The sequence below is a fragment of the Euprymna scolopes genome, chromosome 8 (genome assembly GCF_053919585.1).
Source record: "Euprymna scolopes isolate OS-2025 chromosome 8, ASM5391958v1, whole genome shotgun sequence".
In the NCBI taxonomy this organism is placed as follows: Eukaryota; Metazoa; Mollusca; class Cephalopoda; order Sepiida; family Sepiolidae; genus Euprymna; species Euprymna scolopes.
Genome location: NC_136489.1, coordinates 119,463,120 through 119,479,908, shown reverse-complemented (window position 1 = coordinate 119,479,908; position 16,789 = coordinate 119,463,120). Strand labels below are relative to the sequence as shown.

The following is a 16,789-nucleotide window of genomic DNA, read 5'->3' as shown; positions in this document are numbered from 1 at the left end:
GAACTTTTTTTTTTTTTTTTTTCCCCCCCAAGAAAATCTTGCTTATTTTTTGTCAGCGTCAATGTATTGCTCATTCTTAGTTGGCTTAAGATGAAATATATGGGCGCCTTTTAATCGCAAGGGAAAATAAACTAAAAAAAAAAAAAAAAAAAAAAAAGTCTGCAGTTAATAGATCAATATTTTTCTATATTTCACCAGAATGAAGAAAATTCAAAAAAATATTTTACTTCTGAAAAAATATTTTCATTTTTCTTTTCGTTTATTTTATAAGCTTTTTGAAGACTTTTTCTTTAATTATTCCCATATTGAATACAGTCATGTTCACCAAATTATTCAACTCTCAATTTAAAAAGAAAATTATTTTCCATATTTTATAACCAGTTTAGCAAGATTCATCTTTCATAGAAATCTTTATAAGGAAATGTTGGCTATTCCAAATTTCACCTTTCTCTTGATTCGACAGACTTCAACCACAGATTCCGTTTGCTTCTTGGCAACATCTGCCCTTTTTGGCTAGGAACAATGTGTAGTAACTGTTCTGATACTGCACTTCGCCTTTTCTGACCTTCTAGACTGAGGCAATTTTTATTTTTGTTCCTATCCAGAGTGCCTCTTTTTTGGGGAGCTGTATTTTCCCCACAGTAAAAACCGACCCTGTGTCTAACTCTGCCCTCGTGGGAGAGGGGGGGGGGGGTAAATATGAACATTTAAACCATCTCTTGCTAGATTTCAAATAGAACATTTCTAAAGGCTTAGAAAACTAACAGAAAATTATCAATGTTTTTGGTTTCAGAGTATAAAATCGGCCACCCAAGATGAATCTGAAGATATAGAAGCGTAAGTATGAACACGTTAACTGTAAGTAGTCACATCTTGAGATGTGACATTATTTTTCTTTTTATAAAGCGACTAGCTGTCATCCTGGCGTTGCCCAGTCGTACAATACGCTTAAACATATTTATATTTATGCAGTTTGCATATAGAATCAATCCTCTATTGATTATTATATATTACAAGGAATAATTTGCCCGGTGGACTAATTCGTAAAAAAAAAAAAAAAAAAAAAAAAATGACAATGATTATGTAGTTCATCAAATTCCGTCTGTGTTTGTTTACACGTCAGCTGATATTTGGGCTTAACGATGAGTATCCTAGAGAAGTCACTAATGATAAATGTTTCGTTTAAAAATATGCAAACGAAATGATTTGCAGTGATTTTAAATGGTACCCTTCCTTTTATCATAAATTGAACTCATTAAAAAAAATTAAAATGGTAAGGTACACCTGAGATTGAACAGGGGATCATTCGATTTGTATTCGAATGCTCTCCCACTAAGCTATATCTCCAGATTATAATTTTTTTTTTTTTTTTTTTTTTTAGAAATGATTTGCTGAAATTTTATTATCGCCATCTCCCTTGCTGGTGTAATGTAAAATATTCCCCTGTAATTTTTTTTTTTTTTTTGTATCTATGAGAGAAGTTATTTTTAAGATCGTTTTTTTTTTTTTTTTCGATTTTCGATACTTATCAGATGAATTTCTGTACAAAAGAATTTCTAAGAACACTGCCAGACATATAAATTAGCTTTGTGTGAAGTTTGCAAAAGATAGGCTCAGCCGTTTCGGAACCTATGAGGAAGGAACTCTCTCTCACACGCCCACACACACAAACTGACTTTTATATGGTAGAGATAAATTCGTATAGATCTAAATTGTCGATTAAAAAAATCCATGTAAATTGCCTCTCCTGAGATGAAGTATGAAAATGTCAGGAGGAAATTCCCCCATCAATCTTCAATATGTTAAACGAATACAATTGAAACCACAATGATATTCTTACTATTTGTAATTTCAAATGTTTCTCTAATTGTAAGGTTTCTGAATGAATAGATACGAACTAAGTTTAAAAAATATAAACATTTTAGACTTATTAAATGCAGATATCCGTTAAAATGTTTTCAAATGCCATATATATATATATATATATATATATATATATATATATATATGTCTAGATGCTCCGTTCAGTCTCAAGAGACAATGGATACCCTCTATAAGGATAGTTGTGCATGTAATGAAGCAAGAGTTGCGCAATCTACAACCACACTGCTCCTGAATCGTTACTGCTTCAGTCCAGTTGCAAGGAGAAGTTCAGGACGACTGGAAACAATGCTGAGAGAACCAGTGAGCACATATAGCACTTAAATCGGTCACCATTTTGGAATTCTTAGTACTGACCAGGCTCCACGTTCCTTAACTTCGATGATCTAACAAGAACCAGTGTTTCAACATGATTATGCTATGCAAACAGGAAAAATTGATAAAAATAAAAATTGAATAAATTACGATGAGTACAACTTCACCGCTTGATTTTTCAAATTTAACATCCGTTTTTTTTGTTTTTTTTTAGCCTCGCGGATTTATTAATTTGATTCATTAATTAATTGGCTAGTTACTCCATTAATTGTGTTTTTATCTGTTAGTCTGTTGAAAATGCCTTTTAGTATACAAAAAGGTTTCAATACTTTTTATAGATATTTTCAAATTTACGCTAACCAGTGATGCATTCTTTTACTAATGTCTATGATCTGATGATATAAAGAGTCTCTCTGAAACCCCATGTAAGGATTTTTTTTTTTATTATAATTCCTTGTTTGAATTTTTGATGGATTAATAAATATTATCATTTATTCAATTTTTATTTTCGTCAATTTTTTTCTTTTTTAATTGGTCTATCTAGTATATTAAGCTTTCTGATATATTAAGTTCTAATTTAAAGATATTTATATTTATTCTTGTAATTATATATATATGTGTGTGTGTGTGTGTGTGTGTGAGCAATAGTTTTGCTCATATTAATATTAGTAGTAATAATATTAAAACGATTATCTTAAAATTCAAATCATAACTTCCGTTCACGTTTACAAAAACCAACAATTTAGATTACTTTTTAATAGTTTATATTAAAAAATAAACTTTGCATTGAACGCAATAACTAACAATTTTTCTTTTTAATAATTAAATATATACGTTTATTTATTTTATTTTTTTTAATTGCCGTCAACAATGATGGTTACCGTTACATTGGCCATAAAAATAGTCTCCTCTTATCTTTGTGAATGAAAAAAAAAATAGATTTATGTTTTTTTATCATTAATTATTTTTACTTTTATTAAGAAAAAAAAACGAGAAACGCAAGTTAACCATTTTAAGTTACCCAGAAATATATAATTGTTTTACTTAACCAAATGACGTTCTGCCATTTTGTTTGTTCCTTCATTATATAACCAGTTTTTAATGAGGAATTTTTTTAATTTTTAATACAGAGCCAAATTTATTGGCTTTTAATATCGTAAAGATCATATACCTTTTCCTTTAAGGAATTATGGCCGTTCATACAGAGTAAATTTCCTCAACATTTGAAATACAATAAATAACATCATGACAATCATATATCAAATAATACTTCTATTTGGGTTTTTTTTTTTTTTTTTTTTTAACCAAAATGTGGAATAAAAATTGTTTTCATTTTTCTTCTGTAAATAAGGCTAAAACTAGATTAATTGCTGCCCGGATGGTGGATAGTTTTGTTGCTAGTTCTATTAATACTAAAATAGGTTGTTCAATAATTTCATGGCATACAATATATCTAACTTTGAGTCTTTGCATAGATCTGAACTTTCGATTCTCTTCATTTGATTTAGTTGATAAAATATTGATAAACTACTTTATCAAAATGTTCCATTAATGCTGGCGAGTCACGGGAAACATACCAACCAGGTTTTAAGACAACCTTCCTCATTCTTTATCCCTTACTCAAGGAGAGCAAGGAGCGTTCTAAAAAAAATATCCACTTTCCGTGACTCACTCTGTATCTATTTGCTATTAAATTTAATTATTTTTATTTTTCCTCCAGAAATCTCTTACGACCTGCTGGAGTGACCTTACGACCAGCCACATTTACCTTGCGGCTGTTCAGAGCTGAGGATATTCCAAGAAGTATATACAATTTTTTTTTCTTTAATAAGTATAAGGAAGTGTTTCTTCTGCCTACATAGGGTGTCTAAAAAGTCACTGGAGGGTTTTGAACTTAAATGGATTTTTTATATCTTTCTGTAATTTTAACACGATCTGACTAAAACATTGGGAAACTTTTTTAAAAAATTCAAACAATTTTTTATTTTTGAAGAATTTCTTTTAAATGTTGCCCATTTTCAGCTTCGCATATTTGTGCTCCTTCCAAAACATTATTCATGACAGATTGCAGAATCTCTGGATTGCGATTTAACCCCCTTATTTCGTTCCTGATGTTTTCCTTCAATTCTTGCAGGGTTTGGGATTTGTTTAACATGTGTTGTGACTTGGGCTATCTTTTACATGAAAATGCCGTTGATAAACTCTTTGAGTTAAAACAATTGACCTCTGATTTTGCTGAAACAATTTCACAACTTGTGTGCCTTGTTCAATGCTATACTTATCCATAAATAATTTCCGAAATATTATCTGTGAAATATCGGAAATAGAGAAAAAAAATAATCCTTAATGGTAAAATGACAAAGATTTTCAACCTTTCAGTGACTTTTTGGACACTCTGTACAATTTTATTTTGTATCATAATTTACTTTGTCTAGCAAAAAAAGATATTTTAGTTATATAACTATCTATACCTACCTGACGTTGCCTGGGATTTATTGCTTGCACATTTTTGAATTAAAAATAAAAAATTTTCTTTATCATTTCTAATTATTTAGCATTCCCCATGTTATGATGAAATCTACATTTACCTTTTAACTGTTTTAACTACAAAATTCTCTTTTAATTTATCACGTGACCTTTGTCCAATCATAAGTCTGCCTTATTCGCACTTCTCATTATAATCAATTCTAAAATCCAAGAGTTTATTTTATATAAATATACTTCGTGTAATTTCAGTGGATTCGGATTTTATTGAGGGATGCAAAAAAATAATTGGAATGGGCGATGAAAATAAAGAATTTGTGGATCCTTACTTCATTTTTTCATTTGCTGGAAAAGAGGTAAGATTTTAAGTTATTTTTTATTTTTACTTTTTTTTTTTTATATATATATTTTTTATTTATTTTTTTAATTTGTTTTATTTTTTTATTAATTTTTGTTTTTTTTTTGTTTTTTTTTAGGTAACATTTGGCCATGTTTATAATTAAAAATAAAATAGATTCGTTATCTAAATAAGCAAATAACCCAGTGTTTCTTTGGAAATTATGTAACTACAAACCTTCATTTAAATTATGTGTGTGTGTATTTGGATAGCATTCCTTTCTTTAAATATATTCCATTAAATACGATAGACAACTGCATATTCTTGTCCTGATCCATTCCAATTTCCTAATGTTTCTTTGTTTTCTAGTGAGAATAATACGGGCGATAATAATAGTGTTCGATTAATATAGTAAATAACACTTTAACTGATAACCACCCCCGATGATGGGTCCTGACGGATTAGAATATACTCGGGTTAAGTGATTATGGTGGGTATATCGGCCAGTTCCCAGTAAAAAGGAAATGCATTAGAAAATTGGAATGGATTAGGACAAAAGTATGTAGACAGAAGTTGTCTATCGCATTTAATGAAATCGTGTATATATATATATATATATATATAATGACTTTTAAAACCTTCTCAAAATGTTATAATTGAAAAAAGTTATTGTTTTATTTCATACCCTGAGCGATCTCTAGATAACCTAAAGCATAATAGTTGCTTTCCGGAAGTACACAAAGCAGATACAAGATTGTTTTCAAATCATTTGAAGGTCGCTCATAGCTTGAAACCACTCTGTGTTACTGATTTAAAATAAGAAATTTATTCAATTACTATATGTATGTATCATTTGTTTATTTTACCTGCCATACTTCTGAACGGAAAGCACTCTATGTAAATGCGGTTTGAGAATAATTAAATAGATGGGAAGTGAAACATATATTTAAAATACAATTATCCAGATAAGTGTTTCGTCATTATACGACTCATCAGCGTGTTTGAGCCTAGTGAGTTTCGAAACCAGTATCCTAAATTCTATATTTTAATATAGATATATATACCCACACACACACACACAGTACCTCTGTAGCTTATGTCCCTGATAGTAGCCCCCTACATCAAAGTTGCAATGTGCCTTGTTTGGGGTGAAAATGTAATAAATAAAATAAAAAAATATATATTGTGGGATCAAAATTCAACTGAGCCCAACTCTTATACACTTTTTTCAATAGACTTTCCACTTTTGAAATCCAAGAATACTAATGAATTATCGAATTCAGAGCAAAAATAAATTAATTCCAACCAAACCAATGTCGAGTAAACCTTTATATTTTATTTCTGCAGCCGTTTCATCTCTAGTAAATATACAATCACGATTTATAATTGTTGTGGGGACATACACACCCTTATAATCACTAAGATAGACATCCATTAGCCATATAAGCAACAAGTATAGACCGCTCAATGAGAGCTATCCGTACAGAGACGACTCCCCACGGACTTACTAATCTTCCTGTATCAATAACCCTGTTCTGGATATAAATGTTTTTCGTATTCTCACCAGTCGTTGTGTTTTCCTACTTTCACCTTTCCCGACTCCACTACAATTATAATAAATGTAATTGAATTTTTGTTGTCGATCACAGATGCTTAATAAAATCTTTTTTTTCTTTATTCTAGATTAAATCTAAAACAATTCATTCAAATGATCACCCAGAATGGAATGAAGACTTGAGTCTTGGCCTTCAAGTAAGGACTTTTTTTATTTTATTGTTGAATAAAACGTGTTTGCTCACCCAACAGTTCAAAACAGAATACGGAATTATTTCATAATTATTTAGAGTTCATAGCGATAATCATTTAAATTCTATCTTTAAAGCTTATATATTTGGGCGTGCAGGATATGCAACCAATCATTATCAATTTGGGAACTCAGCTATCAAACATAAGAGATGTTGACAATTTTTAGTTTTATGCAAATGGGATTAAAAGGGGTGGAAAACCTTTGAAATTTTGGATTTTTGTAAAATTTAAGCAATAGGTATAAAGCAATAATCAATATTCCCTAATTTCTTGTTCCTTTGGAATATTTCAAAAGGATTTTCGAGGGCATAATATGGATACAACCCACACCTCCATTTGAAAATTCAAATATATCAGATTTTTATTGAATTTGATCTGTAGTTTTTAGACACGAATGAAGCAAGATTTCCTGAATTTCTTAAGCTTAACTTTTCGAATTTTAGACCTCTTCTAAAATCGAAATCATGTAATGGATTTCGATCAGAATTAGAATAAAGATTCTAGACATAAGGTATAGTATCATTATACTACCATTAAACGAGTGTACGAAGTAGAATTTTTTTAATTAAAAAATAATTGATGGAAATTAATAAGCAAATAAAAAAAGGGATAACTAAAATTTCTTTTATCATACTTTAATCTTTTTAAGGGGACTTGAAAATGGTATGAAACTGTTCTGTTCTATTTGGTAGATGGGTTCATTTTATCTATTCTGTGTATTCTAGTGAAATATAAAAGTGTAAGACAATTTAGACAGGTGATAACACCAATCTAGAGAAAGTATGATCAAATTGTCCCTGTGTTTTGTTACCAAGTGATACCATTCGATCATATGGATGTGCTGATGCAATTGCAAGGGTTAGAAGTTACTAATCGGCAAAGCGTTACCACTGTTGACCAAAAGAAGAGTTTATCGTGTTTGTGTGTGTTTAGTATGGAAATGGAACATGGCCAGTTAGGGTTAAGAATGTGTTGCATGGAGAGACATAATGAGAATGCATGTGTAATGTGGGTTAAAGATGAGCTTAGATCTGATTGTCTGAAGAGTAAACTTGAACAATTTAGGAAGATGTATAAAGAACAGAAGATTTTGTTAGTTTGGTCACACTGATAGAATGGATGAGAGTGCTTTGATTAGAGGTAGAATAATACATGTTTTCTATATTATGGCTATTAAAAAAGGAAAACTGAGGGTTTTTTTTGTTTTGTTTTTTTTGTATCCATGGTAAAAAGAACGAGAGATGGAAAACATTTAATGAAGGTTAAAAACAAAAATCAAATAAGGAGGTAGTCAGCTGACTGGGTTTCGCCCTCACTTTTCAAAGCCGAATGAAGGTGTTTTTTTTTGTTTTGTTTATTTTTATATGGAACTGAATTCAGACTTGGGAACGACTAAAATAAAATCCAACTATGGGGGGGGGGCTAAAATAAATCTATCATTATAATTATACAATGGAGAGGGAACGCCTCAGACTAATCACGTCCAGACCCAATCTCCTTAAATGGACATGAATAGTCTCCAAGACCTTCAGATGAAATAACACGATGTGCAATGAATTTCAGCAATGATTTAAATTAAGAAATTTATTCAATTACTATATGTATGTATCATTAGTTTATTTTACCTGCCATACTCCAGAACGGAAAGCACTCTATGTAAATGCGGTTTGAGAATAATTTCCTTCACGAATGTGATGACCCTAGATGGAAAGTGAAACATATTTTCTATTCTAAGTCATTCATTCGTTATTTCATCTGAAGGTCTTCGAGACTATTCATGTCCATTTAAGGAGACATTCTCTTTGTAAGCTAAGAGATTGTCTTTTGGGTCTGGACATGATTAGTCTCTAAAGCGTGTCCTCTCCATTGTATAATTATCATAACGGTAGATTTATTTTAGTCATTCCCACATTTTTTCTTTCCGATAGTTGGATTTTATTTTAGTCATTTCCTGGCCTGAATTCGGTTCCCTATACAAAGAAAAAACCCTCGATTCAGCTTTGAAAAGTGAGGGCGAAACCTGGTCAGATGACTCTACCCCCTAATTTAATTTTTTTTTAACCTTCATTAAATGTTTTCCCTCTGTCCTTTTTACCATGATTACAAAAAAACTCAATCTTCCTTTTTTAATAGCTATAATATAGTTTTGTACCCCCGCTCAAAAAAAAAATATAATATATTTGATAAAACTTTCTAGACAATTTTAATCAATGTATTTTGATCAATATCCTTTCAAATTTCTTGCTAACTTTCCTGCCAAAGTTACTTTAATAAAATATCTAAGCTGCACTTTCTTTAGAAAATATATACAACCCCAAAGAAAGTATTAAGGATTTTAATAACTCTGGCAAATTTGTCAGTTACTGAGATCTTGCTCTTCTTCTCCTTACACTACTACCACTGCTACTTCACCTCCTTTTATACTTTTTCTTGCAACACTTTTGGTCTAATTCATCAAATAATTAAGCAGTTAATATGCAAGCAAGCAAGATTATACATATTGAAATATTTCTTTTGTCAGAAAAATCAATGGGATGTGAACAAATTTATTAATGACTACCAAGAATCACATAATACAGGGTGACCCAAAAAAAAAAAAAAACACAAGCTAAACGGTGGCCAACAAGAACATATGCTGTAGAATGGAGGAAAAAAAGGGCAAAGACCCTAGTGTTTTGATGTGATGTTTTGAATATAATAAACTAGTTATGACCAAAGTTTCATCTCATTCGGACAAAACACTAAGAAACGGGGCCTAATTAGAGTTGGGCCCGTTTTTTTAGGGGGGGGGTCACCCTGTATAACTGCCAGTTTTCCTCGGGGTCTGATATTGAAGCTCCTATTACTTTTTGGTTCCCCGACAAAAGGAGGGTGGACCTGTAAACTCACCTTTGTCCATTCGTCTGTCTGCACTTTTCTCAATAATTACGCGTGGGAATTTTTTGAAATTTTGCACAAACATTAAACATATGAGTAAAAAAATAAAAAATAAAAAAAAATAAAACTGAACAGATTTTCTGAGTAAACTCCGGTAGCCTCTCCCCCCCCCCATAACCAGGGGTGCCTTTCGAGTTAAAATGGCTAAAATTGACACTTTTTTGCTTAGTAAAAAAAAAAAAAAAAAAAAAAAAAAAAATTGATGCCTTTTATTTTTATAAAACTTTCTGAAAAGTTGTAACTAACTGATTTCTATATAATTTTGTTTGTCTATACTTCGAGATAACTCTTGGGTGTACCCCAGGGGCCCTTTTTAGGGCTAATTTTTTGAACTATTTTACCATATTTGCCCAAAGTTTTCTGTGTATGTCTATTTAGCAGTTTTGCATGGTGCTGAACTCAAATTTAAATATGTTTAGGCCTTGGGGACTTTTGGGACTAAATGAGCGGGGAGGGTGTCAAATGAGGCTTTTTTTTCTTTTTTTTTTTCTTTTTTTTTTTTTTTGCATGATGCAGAACTCAAATTTACATATGTTAAGGCCCAAAACTGCACCGTTTGTTCATTTTCACCAGAATGTGACGTCCGCGGGTACTTTTTGGGCTAAATGGGGGAGGGGAGGGGGCAAATGCTGAACTTAGTCATTTTTTTCATGCATGCTTCACTTGTTATATTTATAAGTAATTTGCCTAATAGTATAACCACTTAAATCAATAAAGAGTAAGGAGAGAACTTGAATGCCTACTAGACACTGTCCTCGAGTGCCCAAGGTCTCTCTGTACAGGGGTTTGTCAGAACAACCTAGCATAAGGATATTTTTCTCAGAAGTAAACCCTGACCAAATATTCAAAATCACATAGTATTCGCTGCCCACATAAGATCTCGATATGATTAACCCAAACTGGCTCTTATGAGGAATGGTGCCTCTTCTCCAAATGATGTTACCTCAAATAATAGCACAAAGCTGGATACTCCACCAGACTCGATGAATTCTTGTCCCCGAGTTCAGTAAAACCAAGAGACCACAAAAAAAAGATATACTATCACATATTTACATGGTTAATTGGGGAGAGGAAAATGATGTTCTCAACTTCTTTGCTAACTCAACATTTGAGATGTAAAGGAGAACTTTGAAATATTTTAATATCAATGTATCTCCCCAAGGGACAGAGTTAGACACCAGGGTCGTTTTTTAACGTGGAGAAGAGGAACAAAAATTAAAAATTGTCTCAGTCGTAAAGGATGTCTCTTCCACTGAGAGAGAACAAGAAATTGAAGTGCAGCATCTGAAGAACAGATACTACGCTTTGATCTTTGCCCGAAGGCCAAAGTTAGAGATTTGTTCGAAAGGTGTTATCAAACAATATAAACCACATATTTTATCAACTTTGTTCCACAGGTAATAGAAATGGGCTAGCAGAGATCAAGTGTTAACCCCAGGTAGTGGGGCCCTTTGATTTCTGAGAACTTCAACTATCACTATTTGGACAGAATTTCGATCAGAACCTTTATTTACTTCACAGGGGGTAGCGTGCTCTTGTTCCGTCAGCCATGACTGGATAGAGGTCATAAGTAATTCGCAATTGTATTTTTCGTCGCCCATACTGAGGATTGGACCTTCAACTATCGGGAGAATATCACTTTTTTTACTCGATTTTTTCCAAGTACTCTAACCACTGTGCCACAGGTCCTTGAGAATAACTTAGGACCTCTATCCAGTCATGGCTGACGGAACAAGAGCATGCTACCCCCGTGAAGTAAATAAAGGGTTCCACTCGAAATTCTGCCCAAAATCCAGAGTTTGACAGAAATATTCCTGAGTTCCACAAGATACACTTAAAGGTTGGAGGTTGCATCAACCAAAACGTTGTGAAAATCACATTTAAGATGAGAACAGTAGTCCGATGAATCCAAATATGAATAACTAATCCTCATCTCAAAAATTCAGAAACGTCATAAAGATAAGCGTTCAGTTTTATTATATAGATAAACGATGTCAATATTTTTTCTGTTCTATGCGTTTTAATTAATGGATGGCGTGAGAAAAAAAATAGCACAATATTTTCTAACTACACCAGATTTCAGAAAACGTGTAGGTGTCCATTGTTTATAAACTCAATGCTTGACAAGCTGTTGACAAGAAAACACCTACTTTCTTACAACAAACCTTGTGATGTGACAAGCTGAACTCATTTCATAATAAAACTATGCTCCACCGTGTTATTGCCAACTGGAAAACAAAGGTCTCTAAAACGCTATCGTTTTTATCTCTCTCACTGTCGGTGCTTTCAGATCAAGCCGTCTGAAGATATTGGCTTCCTGACCTTAAATGCACCAAACATTGATGTTATTGTTTTTTTCTTTGTTTTTTGTTTTTTTCACTTCGCAAAAGCTAAAAATAAAAACAATTTCCCTTTACAAAACAATCAAACCAAACTCTATGAATAAATATAATCTTTTTCCAAAATTGCTGGATTTGGCGTTAAATAATCCTAAAAGGGGTTGATATGCTGTAGAACAAAACAACCAAACTGTGTCACTATCAAATCATTATATAACAAACTTGTAGTTCCAATTTACTATACCTCCCCAAGGGACAGTTAGACACCAGGGTCGTTTTTTAATGTGGAGAAAAGGAACAAAAATTAAAAAATTGTCTCAGTCGTAAAGGATTTCTCCTCCACTGAGAGAGAGAAGTTGAACTGCAGCATCTAAAGAACAGATGGTATTTATTTGCTCCCCCACCGAGCAAATTAGGCACAAGGCCGATTTTTAATGTGAGGAGTGAAGGGGAAATGGGGACCAACTTCCCGGGGAGTAGGGGAGCTGGATAGTGACAATTGGTATGAAGGGTTGCCCCTACATTGACCAAGGTCTTATATGTGGGGTCGCCCCCACATATGGTCTTTGCTTGCAGTATCTGCCGGAACAGATACTACACTTTGATCCCGACACGAAGGCCGAGTAGCATCTGAAGAACAGATGGTATTTATTTGCTCCCCCACCGAGCAAATTAGGCACAAGGCCAATTTTTAATGTGAGGAGTGAAGGGAGGGGGAAGGGAAAAGGGGACCAGCTCCCGAGAGGTGGGAAATGGGAGCTGGTTAAAGGTCAGGCATGTGGGGTTGCCCCCACATCTGGTCTTTGCTAGTCATAGCTAGTCATAGCTTGCAGTATCTGCCGGAACAGATACTACACTTTGATCTTTCCCCAAAGGCCAAAGTTAAACAACATATTTTATCAACTTTGTTCCACAGGTAATAGAAATGGGCTAGTAAAGAAATATACAGCACAATCACGTTGACACACTGGTTCTCGCCAGATCACCGAAGTTAAGCAACGTTGAGCCTGGCCAGTAACACATGGGTGACCATTTAGAAATGGCGAGGCACTGTATGTACCGCGAGGTAAAAATACCAGGTTGAGAAACTAGTGCGGTCTATCCTTCTCTCGAGGGTAGATGGGCCTCTCGTAAGCCATGGTAGGCAACCCATCTAATGATGGCATCACAATATAAAAAATACCCCTGATAACCCTGGCAAAGCATCAAGTATTCAGCTACGGACAAGATTTGAATTACACTACAAACTCGTGTAGTGAGTTCGATCTCGGCTGTGGCCGCACTGGATGGATGGAAACAAGTTATTTGATGTTCACGTATCTTACCAGAGAAAGTGTTATCAGGAGTCCATAAATTTGGAGGCAGTAAATGTTCGATGCTCGTCCAGAACTCCAATCTCTTCTCAAGAAAAAAAAATAAAGAAAATTATTTATCATGTACATACTCGTGACTGGGAAAAAATAATGTACGCTAACAATCATGCAAAATGAAGTAATTTAATTTTTATAAATAAAATTACTTTCAATGGAAATTCGTAGGTGGTACGATTATGTACAAGGCTTATTTTAAACTCTATTTCTGAAGAGCTGTTGTAAGGGATAGTTAGTCAGTGATGACTTTCAAGATGGTGTAATAGCGATCATCATTTAGCCATAAAATTTTATTTCATTTTTATTTTTACCTTAATAAAGCTAGTTGATCAATTTGCTTAATTTTTGATTGCACCATCTTCTTTCCACCACGGATACATCTTCTATAAATATAAAAGCGAAAATGTATGTATGTATGTATGTGTGTGTGTTCGCTTTTTCTGTATGTCTACAAAAGGCTTCTTTCAGAGAAGCGGTCGCTCGGTTCACAACTTTTTAAAACTTTTTATATCACATATAAATCGTAATATCTCACAGTTAACAACGAAGCTCGCCTGTCTATTTAATTTGCTCGATTTCGGGAAGATAAATATTCAATATTTGTCGCTCGCCGCATGTGGGTTAGTCTTTTTCCTATAACATCTTGGGGGTGGGAAAACAAAGCGTTCAGCAGTAAATACTATCTCGCAGTGAAACTTGACCTCATTAACTCATTAAAACAGGCACCTGCTAAATCCAACTAATTAAATAAATTCAAACGTGTTTCCGTTAGCAACTTGCGGTGGAGCAATGGTTAACATCGCACTTTTTTTTTTTTTTTTTTTTCTTCACACTTTAATTTACAACTTTGCCTCAAGGGTTCGGGTTCGATCCTCATACTTACTTTTTTTTTAACCCCCCCCCCCCCAAACACCCGGGCAACGTCGGGTACCCCTCGCTAGTACATTATAAAGTTTTTTATCTTTGACAAATCTTGAAGTAAAATAGATGTAAAATAGATTGACATTCGTCCCAAAACATCAATGGTAAAGGGGTGAGCAAACAATGCGATAGCCTAGCATAAAGGGACCAATCCCCCCCCCCCTTTCTCTTAACTCAATTAACACCCTTGTTTCTCTCTCGAATTTCTTTAATCATAAATCCTCCTTTTGAAAGAAGTCTTGTATGTCCTGTAACTTAATCAAACGGTGACTAAACACGTGAATTATAGCTGCAAGGGTGTATAAAGGCAGTGCACACATTAAGAGACTAGCAGTATGTTACACTTGAGCTGACCAAACGTTATCATGTAGGTTTGACATAAAGGCAGACCACTTTGCTTTTGCATATTTCCTCTTGGGAAAAGTAATAGTTATTTATAAATTCAAGAATCAATCAAATGAAAAACATACCTTGTTTTATATAGACTTGATATTCCAAACTGTAGAATGAATTCAATAAAAGGACATAGGCATATTTAATTAATAACTGTTTTATCTTTCCAAATTCCTCTTTGTTATCAAACACTCTATTTCGTATTCAAAATCATGTACATTTTGATAACAATGATAATAATAATCGCTTCTTCGGTGACTTCGCGATGGCCAGCAATCCCATATCATACAACAGTAGTATTTATATCATTTTTACATTTTTACCTATTATGCATGCAGCATACCAACGATACTTTATTAAATTTACAATTTTGTTCAGTAGTTTTATAACCTACTAGAAGATGTATCCGGCGTTTCCCGGTATTAAACATAACGCTAAATTCCTTAAAAAAAAAAAAAAAAAAAAAAAACGAAATAAACTATGTGCATGCGAATATTATTTCTAAACAGTTAACTTCTTGTAAGTAAAAAAAAAAATGTTCTCTAGCTGAAATTTTGCATAAAGTGTATTTAGCTAAAATAATCGGTTTGGGCCAAAAATTTGGCTGTCAAGGAGTCAAAGTTCAAAAGATTTGACCTTTGTGGTTTCTAGCAAACTATACAGCCAATTTTGGGTCTAAACATTTAAAATTTTGCATAAAGGGTATTCAGATATGCAGCAAGCTTTTTAATCAGTTTTGGGGAGAAAATTTGGCTGCCAAGAGATCAAAGTTGAAAGAGTTGACCTTTGCAGACTCTACCAAACTCCTCCACCAATTTTGGGTCTAAATACTTGAAATTTTAGATGTACATTACCTGGACATGAGTCAAACTTATATACTAGCAGGGCTACCCGGCGTTGCTCAGGACCATATAAAACAATGAGAAAAATGAAGTTGTTTTTGAGCATACCTATTATTTTTAGGATAGAGGAATTTTTAATGTCTATGTATCATTTACTATCTCGAGCAAAAGAATATTTTACCTATCCTAGAACGGGTATTACACAACACATGTATAGAATAATTGTACCTTCCCTAGGACAGTTAATTTACAGCACGTATATTAAACAATTTTACCTTGGACGGGTAATGTAAATACGTATATGAAACAATTTAACGTACTCTTGACAAGTATTGTACAACATATATGAACTAATTTCACTTCCCATTAAGGCCACCATAATTTTAAGAAAAATGAAGTCATTACTCCTCGTGTGAAAGAGCAGGACACAAAATGTTTTAAATAATAATAGAATAACAATAACAAAGACTTTCGCTGGTGAAGACTAATATTAACCGTAACCAGTTATACAGTCCTTTTGAAATTTTCATCTATTTTTCTCGTTATGTACTGAATATTTGTTAATGAAACCTATATGAAATATGTTCCTTATTAAATTTTAAAGATTTTCTATTCTGAAAGAAGTTTTAAAAAATTTAATCTAAAAGTTATTTAAAAGTTTTTGTTAAAAAAAATTTCAGATTTTCTCATTATTCAGACCTGTATTACAAAGAGGGGGTTGCAAAAAATGAGTTGTGATGTGAGGAGAAATACAAACTGAAATAGAGAGAAGAGTTTTAAAATATAATCTTAAAAAGAAAAGATACAAGTTAGAAAAGCATTTCATCCAAGGCATGAAAATTGTTAAACAAAATATTTTTACTATAGGCTTTAAAAATAAAGGTACAAGATTCAATTTGAAATTTATTTATCTTCAAAGTGCACTTTTATAAATTTTACGAAGTAAGGTATAACAATTTGATTTAAATTGAATCAAAAAATTACCTTGGATTTATTTTATGTAATGTACATTTTGTTGCAATTTAAAAACATCTTTCAGCTAGCAATTAATGATATAGATATAAAATTTTCAATGATTTTTTTTAAAGTGCAAAGAATGTACGTTACATAAAATAAATCCAAGGTAATTTTTTGATTTAAATTAAATTTTATACCTTACTTTGT

General features: G+C 32.7%; 1 protein-coding gene across 4 annotated transcripts in view; it reads left to right on the top strand.

The window, feature by feature from the left end:
• LOC145283742 (myoferlin-like) overlaps positions 1–16,789 on the top strand; it is a 425,198-nt gene that overhangs the window by 241,203 nt on the left and 167,206 nt on the right. For all 4 annotated transcript variants that reach the window (XM_080132804.1, XM_080132803.1, XM_080132802.1 and 1 more), the window contains 4 exons: positions 794–837; positions 3,917–3,999; positions 4,933–5,036; positions 6,701–6,769. In XM_080132804.1, coding sequence (XP_079988930.1) covers positions 794–837; positions 3,917–3,999; positions 4,933–5,036; positions 6,701–6,769 — 300 coding nt within the window. The remainder of the gene's footprint in view (positions 1–793; positions 838–3,916; positions 4,000–4,932; positions 5,037–6,700; positions 6,770–16,789) is intronic.